Source organism: Lepus europaeus, chromosome 23 (genome assembly GCF_033115175.1).
Source record: "Lepus europaeus isolate LE1 chromosome 23, mLepTim1.pri, whole genome shotgun sequence".
NCBI classification, from domain to species: Eukaryota; Metazoa; Chordata; class Mammalia; order Lagomorpha; family Leporidae; genus Lepus; species Lepus europaeus.
Genome location: NC_084849.1, coordinates 24022860 through 24036765, shown reverse-complemented (window position 1 = coordinate 24036765; position 13906 = coordinate 24022860). Strand labels below are relative to the sequence as shown.

At 52.7% G+C, this 13906-nt stretch overlaps 1 protein-coding gene across 1 annotated transcript in view; it reads left to right on the top strand.

Moving 5' to 3' along the window:
• The window catches only part of RNF185 (ring finger protein 185), a 46285-nt gene extending 38509 nt beyond the window's left edge, over window positions 1-7776 (top strand). The window contains exons 6-7 of the mRNA XM_062182201.1: window positions 3861-3978; window positions 5700-7776. Coding sequence (XP_062038185.1) covers window positions 3861-3978; window positions 5700-5797 — 216 coding nt within the window. The 3' untranslated portion in view covers window positions 5798-7776. The remainder of the gene's footprint in view (window positions 1-3860; window positions 3979-5699) is intronic.
• Window positions 7777-13906: the final 6130 nt, after the last annotated feature.

Here is a 13906-nt window from a genome sequence, read left to right as displayed (position 1 = left end):
AGTTCCTGGGCCCCTGCCACCCTGGTGGGAAACCTGGATGGGTTTCCTGGCTCCTGGCTTTGACCTGGCCCAGCCCCAGCCATTGCAGCCATTTGAGAAGTGAATCAGCAGATAAAAGATCTCTCTCTCTCTGCCTCTCTCTCTCTCTGTAATTATGTCTTTCAAGGAAATAAACTTAAGAAACTAATGCTAGAGATAATCTTTGCATACATTTCTTTTTTCTTATTTGAATTAGTGCATTCCTTTAAGGTTCCCAGGAATAGGAGTCAAAGGTCTTTTTTTTTTTTTTTTTTTTAAGATTTATTTATTGGCCGGCGCCATGTCTCACCAGGCTAATCCTCCGCCTGCGGCGCCAGCACCCCAGGTTCTAGTCCTGGCCAGGGCGCCAGATTCTGTCCAGTTGCTCCTCTTCTAGTCCAGCTCTCTGCTATGGCCTGGGAAGGCAGTGGAGGATGGCCCAAGTGCTTGGGCCCTGCACCCGCATGGGAGACCAGGAGGAAGCACCTGGCTCCTGGCTTTGGATCGGCGCAGCATGCCGGCCGCAGCCTGCTGGCCGTAGCGGCCATTTAGGGGGTGAACCAACGAAAGGAAGACCTTTCTCTCTGTCTCTCCCTCTCTCTCAGTGTCTAACTCTGCCTGTCAAAAAAAATTATTTATTTATATGAAAGGCAGAGTTACAGAGAGGCAGAGGCAGAGAGAGAAAGAGAGAGGTCTTCCATCCACTGGTTTACTCCCCAAATGGCCTCAACAGCTGGAGCTGCACTGATCCAAAGCCAGGAACCAGGAGCTTCTTCCAGGTCTCCCATGCAAATGCGGGGGCCCAAGGACTTGGGCTGTCTCTACTGCTTTCCCAGGCCATAGCAGGAAGCTGGATCAGATGAGGAGCAGCCGGGACTCGAACTGGTACCTATATGAGATGCCAGCATTGCAGGCAGTGGCTTTACCTGCTACGCCACAGCACTGGCCCCAGGAGTCAAAGGTCTTGATGAGAACGGAAGGTCTTTCAGCTCACGCTTGTGAGCAGTGAACAGTCGTTGAATGGGGGTATGCAGAACATTACATGATGAGAGCTTGCTATGCATGGTCTCCTTGAAATCTCACCTCAGCCCATGTAGCGGAAGAGGAAACTGATGCCTGGATAGGTGAAGTGACTTTGAGGACCACACAGACCTGAAATCCAGATGTGCCTTATTCTGTAGTGTCTGCCCTTGGACACCAGGCAGCACCCCTTCTGCCCCCTCGGGCTCTGGTTCCTGACAGCGTTAGCAACTCGGAAAGGTATCGAGGGGCTGTGACCCAATGGCTGCAGTGCCCGCCGCTAATGTTCACACACACCTGTAGCCGCTAGTGATGCCTTTTGCACACAGAAGCGTGAACCCGGCAGAAGTGAGGACTTGGGGGATGGTGCGATGGGAGTGGACAGCCAGTCCTCAGGATTCCCTGCGTGGAGCTGTGCTCCTGATGAAACAGTTACACCTTCCCGGGTAAGGCAGGCCAGTCCCAGGAGCCCTCAGACTCAGCCATGCTGGGTCAGAGGAGGCCTTTCTGCGCTGAGGAGGTGGAAACCGGTTGTTCTGTCCCCGATAGGTTTGCCCTCTGATTCGATCAGCTCTCCGGCTTTGTGCGTGTGCTGCTTGGCACAGAGCTGGCAGCTGGATGCCAGGGACAGGGAACAGCCACTTTTGTGACCTCGAAAAAACTTATCAATGAAGGCCACACAACTCTGGGAAGGGCAGTTGCCTCAGGGTTTTTTTTCCTTTCATTTTTTCTTTCATTTTATTTGAAAGGCAAAGAAAGAGGCAGGGAAGGAGAGATCTTACAGCCGCTAGTTTACTCCCCAGATGCCACAACAGGGGAAGCCAGATCCCAGGGCGTGCATTAGCAGGAAGCAGAGCTCGAGCCCAGGCACTCTCATATGGTCTTAACCGCTGTGACAAATGACTGCCCCATCCCCCTTAAAAAAAAAAAAATTATTTATTTGAAAGAGTAACAGAGAAAGGAAGAGACAGAGAGAAAATGATCTTCCATCTGCTGGTTCACTCCCCAAATGGCCACAATGACCAGGGCTGGACTAGGCCCAAGCCAGGAGCCTAGAACTCCGTCTGCATCTCCTATGTGAGTGGCAGTGGCCCAAGCACTTGGGCCGTCTTCTGCTGCTTTGCCAGGCACGTTAGCAGAGAGCTGGATCCGAAGCAGAATAACCGGGACTTAAACCAGCGCTCCGGTATGGGATCATAGGTGGCAACTTAACCTGCTGTGCCACTACGCAGGGCCCAACTGCCCCTTTATTTATTTTTAAATCATTTGCTCTAGAGATCTTGCCAGAGACGCAGGAGAAGAGAAAAAGGTTTTGTAAGATGTTCATAGTAATTAAGAAGCATGAGTTTTCAGATAAAATAGGCAGTTTTAGCTTTAAACTCTGCACCATGATCAAGTTATTTTCTCCTCGGCCATCTGTAAAATGCAGATGTAATTCTCATATATAATTCAAATATATAACTATATGATTCTTTTATAAAATATAAGAATTAAATGATGCATGTGTCCCAGTGCTGAACGTAAATGGTGCATGGCACAGTTTGCACCTAGAAAAGGGGAGCTTCTTGTTCATAATATTATTGTCCTTACTGAATCTTTTCATATGAAAGATGAAGCATTGAAACCTGCACATGGAAAAAACAATGAGGGAGGCCGGCACTGTCCCTTAGCAGGTAAAGCCACAATTTGCAGTGCCCGCATCCCATATGGGCACCGGTTCCAGTCCTAGCTATTCTACTTCCAATCCAGCTCTCTGCTATGGTCTGGGAAAGCAGTGGAAAATGGCCCAAGTTCTTGGGCCCCTGCACCTGCATGGGAGACCTGGAGGAAGTTCCTGGCTCCTGGCTTCAAACTGGCCCAGCTCTACCCGTTGCAGCCATTTGGGGAGTGAACTAGCAGATAGAAGACCCCCCCCACCCCCCACCAAACCTCTGCCTCTCTAACTCTGCCTTTCAGTTAAATAAATAAATGATTAAAAGAAAAGAAATAAGAAAAAATGAGGATGATAGCTTAACTGCTGATAGTGGGGTTTTTCGGGGGGAGGTGGACTTGAGGGAAGTGACTGTGAGATGGGAATGTAACTAAGAGACCTTGTCTTTCTCAGCAATCCTATAATGCGTGAGTTTCTTATAACAAGCATATATCATTACTTTTGTGGTCAGAAAAAGTGTTTTCAGCTGTAAAATTTTTTTTAAATTATTTTTAAGGAAAAACACTTAGCTGTGTCTTGCCTACTTACCTATGGATAGCACGCACTTGTGACTGTGGTGTTCAGACTCTTGTCTGATGGTCACAAGAGTTTGTTCTTGTTGCTGCATAAGTTAGTATCATGTTCTTTTGAAAGTATGTTAAAATCTGGTCATGACTTCCGTTGTTGGCTAATTAGGGTTCTAACTTTTGCTGTATCAGATAATGCGTAGCTCATTTTGCTGCTGCCCTGTAATTGGGCATGGGGATGATGGACAATTCTGCTGTTAGCGTGCAGAAACTTCTGGCTAAAGTGGGATGCTGGGAAAGAACCTCAGGCCCAAGAACTTTGGCTCGAGTCCGCAGAGTGTTTCACGCTGGGTCGGAGCCAGTGCTTGTGGCCTTTCCCTGCTCCTTAGCTGGGGATGAAGGCCAGAAGAGCAGAGAGGCCACCGAGTTCCTCTGCTTTGGGGTCTAGCTGAGTGGAAACGCTGTCCGCCTCTTGGAAACAGGCTGCAGAGGGAAGGGAGGGAGGGGAGGGACACACGACAAGTGACAGGTAAGGTGTCCCCCGTCTGGCAGGTGCAGAAGCAGCCTGCGTTTTTCTCCTCCTCTCAATTGCATTTCTTCCGCAGGGATTTCAAGGATTTGGATTTGGAGATGGTGGCTTTCAGATGTCTTTTGGAATTGGGGCATTTCCCTTTGGGATTTTTGCCACAGCATTTAACATAAATGATGGGCGACCTCCTCCAGGTAAGACCCTATTTCCTTGAGAAATCAGGAGAATATCCTAATGATCCCGCTTGAAAGCTCCTTGCAGTCCGACAGATGTGAGTTACAGATAGCTGTCCTTACGTGGGTAATCTAACGCGAGCGAGCAGTACTGACAGCACCCGCATAGGCAGGCAGGCCGCTGGAGAGTGGCAGCTGCACTTGGCACGGAGCCAGGCAGCGAGGTGGGTGCCCTGGGCTGCAGTACTGTCTGGCAGCTGGGCCAAGATCCTTACTGTGGGGCCAGTAGAGAAGCTGCTCGCATTCCCCAGCGCCTCATGTGCGTGGGCACAGGATGGGGTGCGGAAGTGACCTGAGGGAGGGTCTGGCCAAGAACCCGCTCCTGAGTCGACCCACAGGTTGTCTGCCCCGCTCTGCTCCTGGCCCATGGCAGGGGGTGGATATGCCCACCTGCACAAGCCCATCAGCGCCCCCAGCTGGGGAGTTGAGCATAGCACTGAGGCAGCTGCCACTGCCCTTCCTCCCCTTATCTGCCTGGAAAGTGTCTCCTCTGTTCATGTGTGGTATTCTCCGGAAGGAGACCCCAAAGGCCAGGCTCTGCTGTGCCCTGTGGAGGAGCAGGACCCTGCCTTCTAACCTGGTCCGGGGCTCACCCTGCATCCCCCCGCCCCGTTAAGCAGACCCCACAGCCAGGCCGGGCTCTGAACCTGTTTCTCTGCCACCATCAGTTTGCCCTCGTCAGGGGTGCTACAGTTTGCCCATCCTGGATGTAGATCATCTTCCTCTCCTGTCCCAGAGGCAGGACAGGGAGCTCAGAACCGTAGCTCTTCTCAGAGCACAGAGGAATAGAGACCGAGGTTCTCAGCCCAATCTGCCGCAGCTGTGCCAGGCGGTGGGGGAGAGCAGTCGTTTTGCCTGCCTGGGCCCCAGTTCTCTTCTGGGAAAGGGAGGCGCTGGCACTGCACAGGGGTGCTCTGGAGGCAGCGTGCGCACCCCCGGCGAGCTCGGCCGCTGCCTCAGGAGCCTCCTGCTCTCGGCAGCCATGGCCTACCGTGTTTCCAAGGCTGCTGAAGAGAAGTGGGAGTAATGGTATCCACCAAGCAGTACTGTGTACGCGACACTCAGCAGGCAGCGGGTGCCTGATAAACAGTAGCTTTTCCTGTACTGTTTCCTTTAGAGTTTCCTGTTAGTCAACTCGTTTTCCCATGTGCAGGCCGTGCCCTTTAAGGGTAAATTGGAGACCTTGTTCTTGTCATTACATTATCCTGTGTATTTTTTCTTAAGATTTTTAAAATTTGTTGTATTTGAGAGGGAGAGTTAGAGAGAGAGGAAGAGACATAGAGAAAGGTCTCCCATCTAAATGGTTCACTTCCCAGATGGCTGCAACTCTGGATGATCCGTAGCCAGGAGCCAGGGGCTCCTCCCGGGTCTCCCACATAGGTGCAGGGGCCCAAGGACTTTTCTACTGCTTTCCCAGGTCATAGCAGAGGGCTGGATTAGAAGTAGAGCAGCTGGGACTCGAACTGGTGCCCATATGGGATGTGGCGCTGCAGGTGGAGGCTTAGCCTACTATACCACAGCGCTGGCCCCATCCCTTTTTAATTTTTGCCTTGCCTGCTGTTACTTGGAGGTTTGGAAGTCTTTAGCGTGCATGAAGATGGAGGCTCTCGGTTTCTGGCCCAGGTGGGCCATGTGCACAGCTGTGGTGCTGACAGCCTCTCTCCTCCCTCCTCTCTCTCCAGCTGTCCCTGGGACACCCCAGTATGTGGATGAGCAGTTCTTGTCACGCCTCTTCCTGTTTGTGGCCCTGGTGATCATGTTCTGGCTCCTGATAGCCTAATGCTGGACTCTGCCTGCATCCATCCGTCCAGAGCCGCTGGACTGGTCACGTGCCACCCTCACTCCTGGTGTTTGGCTTCCTGGCTAATCCTGACCCCTGCAGTCAGTGGGGTTGGTAACACATCAAGGAGTCTCGCTTCTCCCTCAGAACTTGGGAGCTCAAGACGAGTTGTCAAGGATCCCCGTGTCACCATTGCTGTAAACACCCTGCTGTAACCTCGGGCCTTGGCTCGGAGTCCTCTCCACCAGTGACTCCGTGAGATCCTGGTCCAGCCAGCTCAGCAGGTCCTGACTGCACAGGGCGGAGGTGGGGTCGAGGCACTCGGACTGCCATCTCACCGGAGCTTAGTCCTGCGAAACCAAGGGATGAGCCAAATGGTATTTCTGGACACTTGCATCTCTTCGCCCTTTACAGAGGCCTCAGGAGCCAGAGGGGCTTCTCATCCCCAGGGAGTTCTCCCTTCCTGTGCTGCTCTGTTCTCTTTCCTCGTACTGCCCCACCCCCAACCCTGCACCCCTTCCTCAGCAGAGACTCAAGAAATTACTGTCCCAGGAAGATCCTAATTGTGGCAGCTGAAGCTGGTGTCATTTCATGAAGCCACCAGAGACGCAAAGCTCTCTTAGCAGCCCTCGTGTCTTCAGCCCCAAGAGCAGCTGGAGCGGCCTCCGGATCTCTCGTCAGCTTTCCTGCCGAAACTGTGTGCACCTGACTCCCCCGGCAGAGGGCACATGGCCTAGACTGCCGCTGACGCCGGGACCGACTGCCGTGTGTTAGGAGAGACCTGGAGCCAGGGCTTTGGAGCTCTGCAGGAACAAGCAAAGAGCAGCCCTGCCCGACCTCGAGGCTGCCAGAGCTGGGCCCCACCCCGAGGAAACTGGCGCTTTCTCAGCTCAGCCCAGCTGACGGACGTAGCATGGGCCCCGGCAGGTAAGGGCCGTTCACCTGGAGGAGCCGTGCTGTTCGGCCTCTGCCAGCCTCCTCCTGCAGAACCCCGAGGGTGACGCGAGATGGACTTCCTCTGGGCGTCTCTCGCTAACATCGCCAGGCCACACTGCCCCTGGCTAACACCAGCAAGAGCCATAAAATACTAGAAAGCCACACTTAGTGCTCCACCCCCCCAATATGACTCTGTTTCTAGTTTGTGGAAACCAAGACCTTGAAGATGGTGAGGGAAGCCCTCCTCCCCTCTCTGCAGCCCCCACGCCTTCCCCTTTGCACCTGTCAGTGCCAGAGTTCAGTGTTTAAAGAGACAAAACATAAAGTGTTGAGCTGGTGGTTCAGCCGCTGAATCCACATGAGTGGGAATAAGCCAGCAGCCCTGCGGCGCGCCTGATGGGCCTTCAGCATCCTTGGGCGCCCACTCAGATGCGCTGTTCTCATCACCTTCCGGAAGTCCCCATCAGAGGGCCCTTGGAATTTCTCTGCTGTAGAGAGAGTTGGGCGTGGAACTCCCTGAATGCAGCGGCCCCCAGCTAGAGGAGGGAGGGAGGACTTGGGGTCGAGGGCCTCAGCAAAGGTGAGTTTCTAGAAGGAAGATTCAAGAAGGCTTGTGGATAGGACGATGAATCGCTTGGACTCTAAAGAAACAGCGTGAGCCCAGGAGAGCTCTACCAGCAGAGGCATCCTGGGAACCAGGCCAGGCTGACCACACCCTTTGCTTCTGAACCTCAGAAGTCCCCGCTCACCCTCTGCCAGGAGCTGGGGCAGGAGAGCCGACAGGGAGCCCCTTCCACTACCCCTGCACAGGCTCATCAGCTCCCCCTCTGCCAAGGCAGCGCCCCTCTATTTTGTGTGTTTCCCGTGTTCTCGGCCTCTAGCCGCCTCCTGCTACCTTTGTGGACTAGGACCAGACCCGGTCCTGACCACAGGCAGAAAATGGGGAAATATGTACAGTGGCACACCTCGACCAGTCACTAATTTTCACTGTGGTGAAAGTGATTTCGACTTAGAATTAAACAAATGGTTTTACATGATTGTGAGCCTGGCCTCCTTGTCTGTGTCTTGGGAAGCTTGTGGGTGGGGCAATGTCCCACCCGTCCGGCCTCTGCGGGCCACCTGTGTGTCTGTCACACTGAAGATGAAAGTCCTCTGCCAGCCACTGATACAGGTGAGAAGTGTGGGGCTTCACACAGCCCTGCCCTGGGTGTAGCCTGTCTGACAGGCAGCCCCGGTCCTGCCAAGTGCCGGAGTTCCTGAGCTTGCCAGAGAGCTGCCACAATGAGGCTGCCCCTGGGGCCATCAGAAGCTTTACGATGATCGCAGGTCACTTAGTGTCAGCATCTCTCCCGGACGTTCAGCAACAGGGCAGGTGGGCTGTCCCCAGGGTTCCTCAAAACACGGGGTGTGGCTTGAGAAGGAAGATGTTGGTGAGCTTGCCGGCTCCCCCAGTGCACCAGAGCTGTGGCTCAGGCCTCTGCCAAGAGCGCCTTTCTTCCTGTTACAGTTTGACCACCCAGTCATCCAGCTGAACAGCGCCAAGACATGGTAGGGAGTGCAAAGATGAGAGACCGTCAGGAACTCACATTCCCAGGAAGAAAAGAACAGGGCTTTTGTTTTCCATAAAGAGCAGAAAACAGACGCAGTAGTAGCAAAGAACAGTAAAACCTCGATGTAGCAGTCACCCGGCCCCAGTAGCCATCCACTCCGGTCCAGTCCTGTAGCGTCTGCATGCAGCTCCTCCCCCTGCCTGGATGTGAAGCCAATCCCAGTCCCTGGTCATCTGTTAAGTATTTCACTGAGCAGCTCAAAAGATGAGGAATTTTTAAATTCATGTGAAAGAGAAAGGAGATCACTCCTTTACTTGGCTCATTCCTCAGACACCCCCAGAATCGGGCTGGGCTAGGCTGAAGTCAGGACCCGGTGACTCAGTCTAGGTCTCCCAAGTGAGCAGCAGGGACGACTTGAGCTGTATCACCTGCTGTCTCCTGGGGTGCACATTAGCATTGGAATCAGCAGAGCCAGAACGCCAGCCTGGGTACGCCGAGGGCTATGGCCATTCCAAGCAGCATCTTAACCACTGTGCCAGTGTCAGCCACCCATTGGAAATGAGGTATTTTTTAAATCCTTTATTGTCATCAAGTTACAGAATGATTGGCTTACCTATCTGTGCTGTTCTTTTTTAAAATATTTGGAAAGCGGAGTGACAGCTCTGATCCACTGGTTCACTCCACAAATGGCTGCGACAGCTGGGACTAAGCCAGTCTGAAGCCAGAAACCAGGAATTCCATCTGGGCCTTCCACATGGTTGGCAGGGGCCCAAGCACTTGGGTCGTCATCTGCCTTCCTAGGTGCCTCAGCAGGAAGCTGGATTGGACTCTAAACCAGCACTCCGACAAAGGATGGGATGCCGACTTCATAAGCGGCAGCCAAACCCACTGCACTGCAATGCCAGTCCTAGAGAGGTTTTGTTTTTGTTTTTTTTTTTTTAAAGAATTATTTATTTGAGGGCCAGCACTGTGGCACAGCGGGTTAATGCCCTGGCCTGAGGCTCTGGCATCCCGTATGGGCACTGATTTGAAACCCAGCTGCTCCACTTCCCATCCAGCTCTCTGCTATGGTCTGGGAAATCAGTAGAGGGTGGCCCAAGTCCTTGGGCCTCTGTACCCACGTGGGAGACCTGGAGGAGGCTCCTGGCTCCTGCCTTCGGATGGGCGCAGCTCTGGCCATTGAGGCCAATTGAGGAATGAACCATCGGATGGAAGACCCCTCTCCCTCTCTGCTTCTCCTCTCTTTGTGCAACTCTGACTTTCAAATAAATAAATCTTAAAAAAAAAAAAATTATTTGAAAGAGTTATATAGAGAGGTCTTCCATCCACTGGTTCACTCCCCAATTGGCTGCAATGGCTGGAGCTGTGCCAAACTGAAGCCAAGAGCCAGGAGGTTCTTCCGGGTCTCCCATGCAAGTGCAGGGGCCCAAGGACTTAAGCCATCTTCTACTGCTTTCCCAGGCCGTAGCAGAGAGTTGGATCGGAAGAGGAGCAGCTGGGACTTGAACCGGTGCCCATATAGGATGCTGGCACTGCAGGCCGTGGCTTTACCCACTGCACCACAGCACCAGCCCCAGATGAGGATTTTTTTAAATGATGAAAATACCATTTATAGAGGCTGGCACTGTGGCATAGCCAGTAAAGCTGCTCTCTTAGTGCCAGCATCCCCTATGGGCACTGGTTCAAATCCTGGCTGCTCCACTTCCGATCGAGCTCTGCTAATGGCCTAGGAAAGCAGTGGAAGATGGCCCAAGTGCTTGGGCCCCTGTAACTGTGTGGAAGACCCAGAAGAGGCTCCTGGCCCTGGCTTCAGATCAGCCCTGCTCTGGCCATTGCGGCCATCTGGGGAGTGAAACAGCAGATGGAAGACCTCTCTCCTCCTCCCTCTCTGTAAGTGTGCCTTTCAAATGAATAAATTTTTTTAAAAATCCATCATGTTCGGCACCGTGGCTCAACAGGCTAATCCTCCGCCTAGTGGCGCCGGCACACTCGGTTCTAGTCCCGGTCGGGGTGCCGGATTCTGTCCCGGTTGCCCCTCTTCCAGGCCAGCTCTCTGCTGTGGCCCGGGAGTGCAGTGGAGGATGGCCCAAGTGCTTGGGCCCTGCACCCCATGGGAGACCAGGAGAAGCACCTGGCTCCTGCCTTTGGATCAGCGCGGCCGCGGCGGCCATATAAGTGATCGTATATACTTGTTACATCTCACCAGGAGACATGTAACGTTGGGTAGGCCCCATTGGTTATATCAGCAGCCATGAGAGCCTGTCCAGTAGAACTTTCTGCAGTACTGGAGATGTTCTGTGTTGATCCTGTCCAGTCCAACACAGCAGCCGCTCGCCATGTGTGGCTCTCAAGCACATGCGATATGATTGGCAGCCTGAGGAACCGAACTTTAAGTTCCGTGTTCATCTAAGTTGCCACATGTGGTTATCATATAGGACAGTGGAGATTTAGATGAATTCACAGCAGTTGAAAAAATGATAAAAAAAAGTTTTTAGAGTTGAAAAACAAGCCTACACTCTGGGCACGGTTGGACAACAACATTGCCGGGAACATGGAAGGGGATGGTTGTAGGAGTGGCAGGGATGGCGTGGGGCCGCCGTGGCAGTGCAGAAGGTTAAGCCGCCACCTGTGACGCCAGCATCCCATAGGAGCGCCGATTCAAGTCCTGGCTGCTCCACTTCCAATCCAGCTCCCTGTGAGTGTGCCTGGGAAAGCAATGGGAAGATGGCCCCGGGGCACAGAAAAAAAGCAGGACCCCTTCGGGAAGAGTAGACTTCGTGAGCTGGCTCACAAAGGCCTTATTGGGCCTTGATATGTTTTATTTATTTACTTATTTATTTTTTGCAATGTTCTGCAAAACGACATCTCTTGGTTATAACATTTCTGCAGACTGCTTTTCAACTCGCATTTCTCGGAGTTACCTGAATTTCCCTGGGAGGAACTTGGGGGAATCCCCCCATTCCCTGATGGTGAAGATCTTGAGGCCTGAGATAGGACAGAAGCAGAGAGAGAGAGAGAGAGAGAGAGGCAGGGGAAGAGACAGGCCTGGTGCTGACTGGGGAGTAGGGGGTAGAAGGAGGGAGAGAGGTCTTGGTTCCAAGGCTGCCAATGCCTTCGCGTCTGGGAAAATGCAGTGTAATCTCTTTGCATAGGCAGGATGAGTTAAATCCTTTGTCCCTTTTATGCTGGCCGTAGAGTCCCCTGGGTTCCGGCCACTTGAATTCCATAATCTGTCTTGTGTTTACTATAATCTGAGATTTCTTCCAAAGTTATAAAAGTGACTGCCGAAGAGGGGTTCCCAGGAGGCCACGGGCGTCAGGCGCAGCCCCTCCTCCCTAGCATCTTATGTACCCCGAGAATACCAGGAGCCACTGCCATCCCCAGAGGAGAAGAATCTGACCGGCAACCAGTTTGATCCGAACAGGATAGGCAGAAAGAGGATTGAGCTCGCCTCTGCTTGCTGGAGGGCCGGCACCAGAGGCACAGGGAAGGCAGAATCCGATTCCTGGGCCCCATCCCTGCCTCCTAGTCATTTGGACACTCTGCCCACAACCTAACTCTGATCCAGGGAGATGGCTGTCGCCAAAGATCCAGCATGAGATGAAGGTGGCTGGCCCCTGCTCACACAGAAGACCCCTATCTGCTCCCAAACCCAGGGAGGGGAAGCCGTCGGCAAAGCCTCTTAGCCAACTAGCAGCTGCCGCGAGACGTTCTGCTGTCCTAGTTTATCTAGTGCTCTGTCGTCGACACAGAAGATTCTCAATTGGCACCCTGCAGGGCAGATCTAGTCTGCACCTGTTTTGCAGAGTGTGTAAAAGTTTTTTTGAATGCTACCAATATTTTAAAAAGAGACTTCACTCCAATGGGGTGTGTGTGTGTGTGTGTGTGTGCGCCTGTGCATGAATATGCTCCAGTGTGCTGGGTTTATTTACATAGGATGGGCCGGCCCTCAGTATCCCTGGGTTCTACAACTGTGGATCAAAAATATTTGGGGGGCCAACGCTGTGGCGTAGCGGGTAAAGCCGCCGCCTACAGTGCCAGCATCCTGTATGGGCGCCAGTTTGTATCCCGGCTGCTCCACTTCCCCTCCAGCTCTCTTTGACCTAGAGATTATCTACAGAGTGGTGCAGAGAAGTGGTTTCCCTGAGCTGGAAGCTTCTAAGAAGCTGTTGTGGGGTAGACCTGGCTTCTCCATATTTGTACTTTTTTTAAAAAAAAAGATTTATTTTATTTATTTGAAAGAGTTACAGAGAGAGATAGAGACAGAGACAGAGGTCTTCCATCTGCTGGTTCACTCCTCAAATGGCTGCAGCAGCCAGAGCTGGGCCCATCTGAAGCCAGGAGCCAGAAGCTTCTTCCAGGTCTCTCACGTGGGTGCAGGGGTCTAAGGATTTGGGCCATCTTCTACTGCTTCTCCAGGCAAGAGCAGAGAGCTGGATCAGAAGAGGAGCAACCGGGACTCGAACTGGTGCCCACATGGGATACTGGCGCTTCTAGGCCGGGGCTTTAACCCGCTGCGCCACAGTGCCGGCCCCTGTACTTTTTTTTTTTTTTAGCTATTTCTCTTTTTAAAAAATATTTATTTATTTGAAAGGAACAATTATAGAGAAGAAGAGACAGGCAGAGAGAAAGAGAGAGAGAGGTCTTCCTTCACTGGTTCACTCCCCAAATGGCTGCAACAGCCAGAGCTGGGTCAATCAAGAGCCAGGAGCCAGAAGCTTCTTCTGGGTCTCCTATGTGTGTGCAGGGACCCAAGGGCTTGGGCCATCTTCTACTGCTGTCCCAGGCGCATAAGCAGGGAGCTGCATTGGAAGTGGAGCAGCTAGGACATCCATATGGGATGCCGGCACTGCAGGTGGCAGCTTTACCTACTATGCCACATATTTCTAGTGCCAAATATCACCAGAAAGAGCTTTCCACTGAGTCCCATCCCAACTCCGCTTCTAATGAGGGGAGCTGGCTTTTTATTATTATTATTTTTAAATTTTAAACTAGTTTTTAACAGATTGAATATGCTAAGCTGCTAAGAACATAATGATATTCTCTCCCTCCATCCCTCCCTCCTTCTCAGGGAGCCGTTTTAATGTAGTTGAACTTATCTTCATTTTTTTCCCCAACTGTAAAATGAGAAAACTGTGGCGTAGTGGGCTAAGCCTCCACCCCGGGCACCAGCATCCCATGTTTGTGCCAGTTCCACTCCCGGCGGCTCCACTTCCGATCCATCTCTCTGCCATAGCTTGGGAAAGCAGTAGAGGATGGCCCAAGTGCTGGGCCCCTGCACCCACATAGGAGACCTGGAAGAAGCTCCTGGCTCCTGGCTTCGGATCAGCACAGTTCCAGCCTTTGCATGCATTTGGGGAGTGAACCAGCGGATGGAAGACCTCTCTCTCTCTCTCTTTTTCTCTGTAACTCTGACTTTGAAGTAAATAAATAAATAAATAAATAATTTTTTTTTAAATGAGGAGACTGGACTGGAGGAGCCCCGAGGGTCCTCTACGCATTGGCGTTTTCTGCCTGCATCGCCCAGAGAGGACGCCGCTCACGCCAGGGGGCGCCAGCGCTGCCTCAGAGTCCGCGGCCCGGGGGCGGGGCCGGGTCTCGGGGGCGGGGCCGGGTCTCGGGG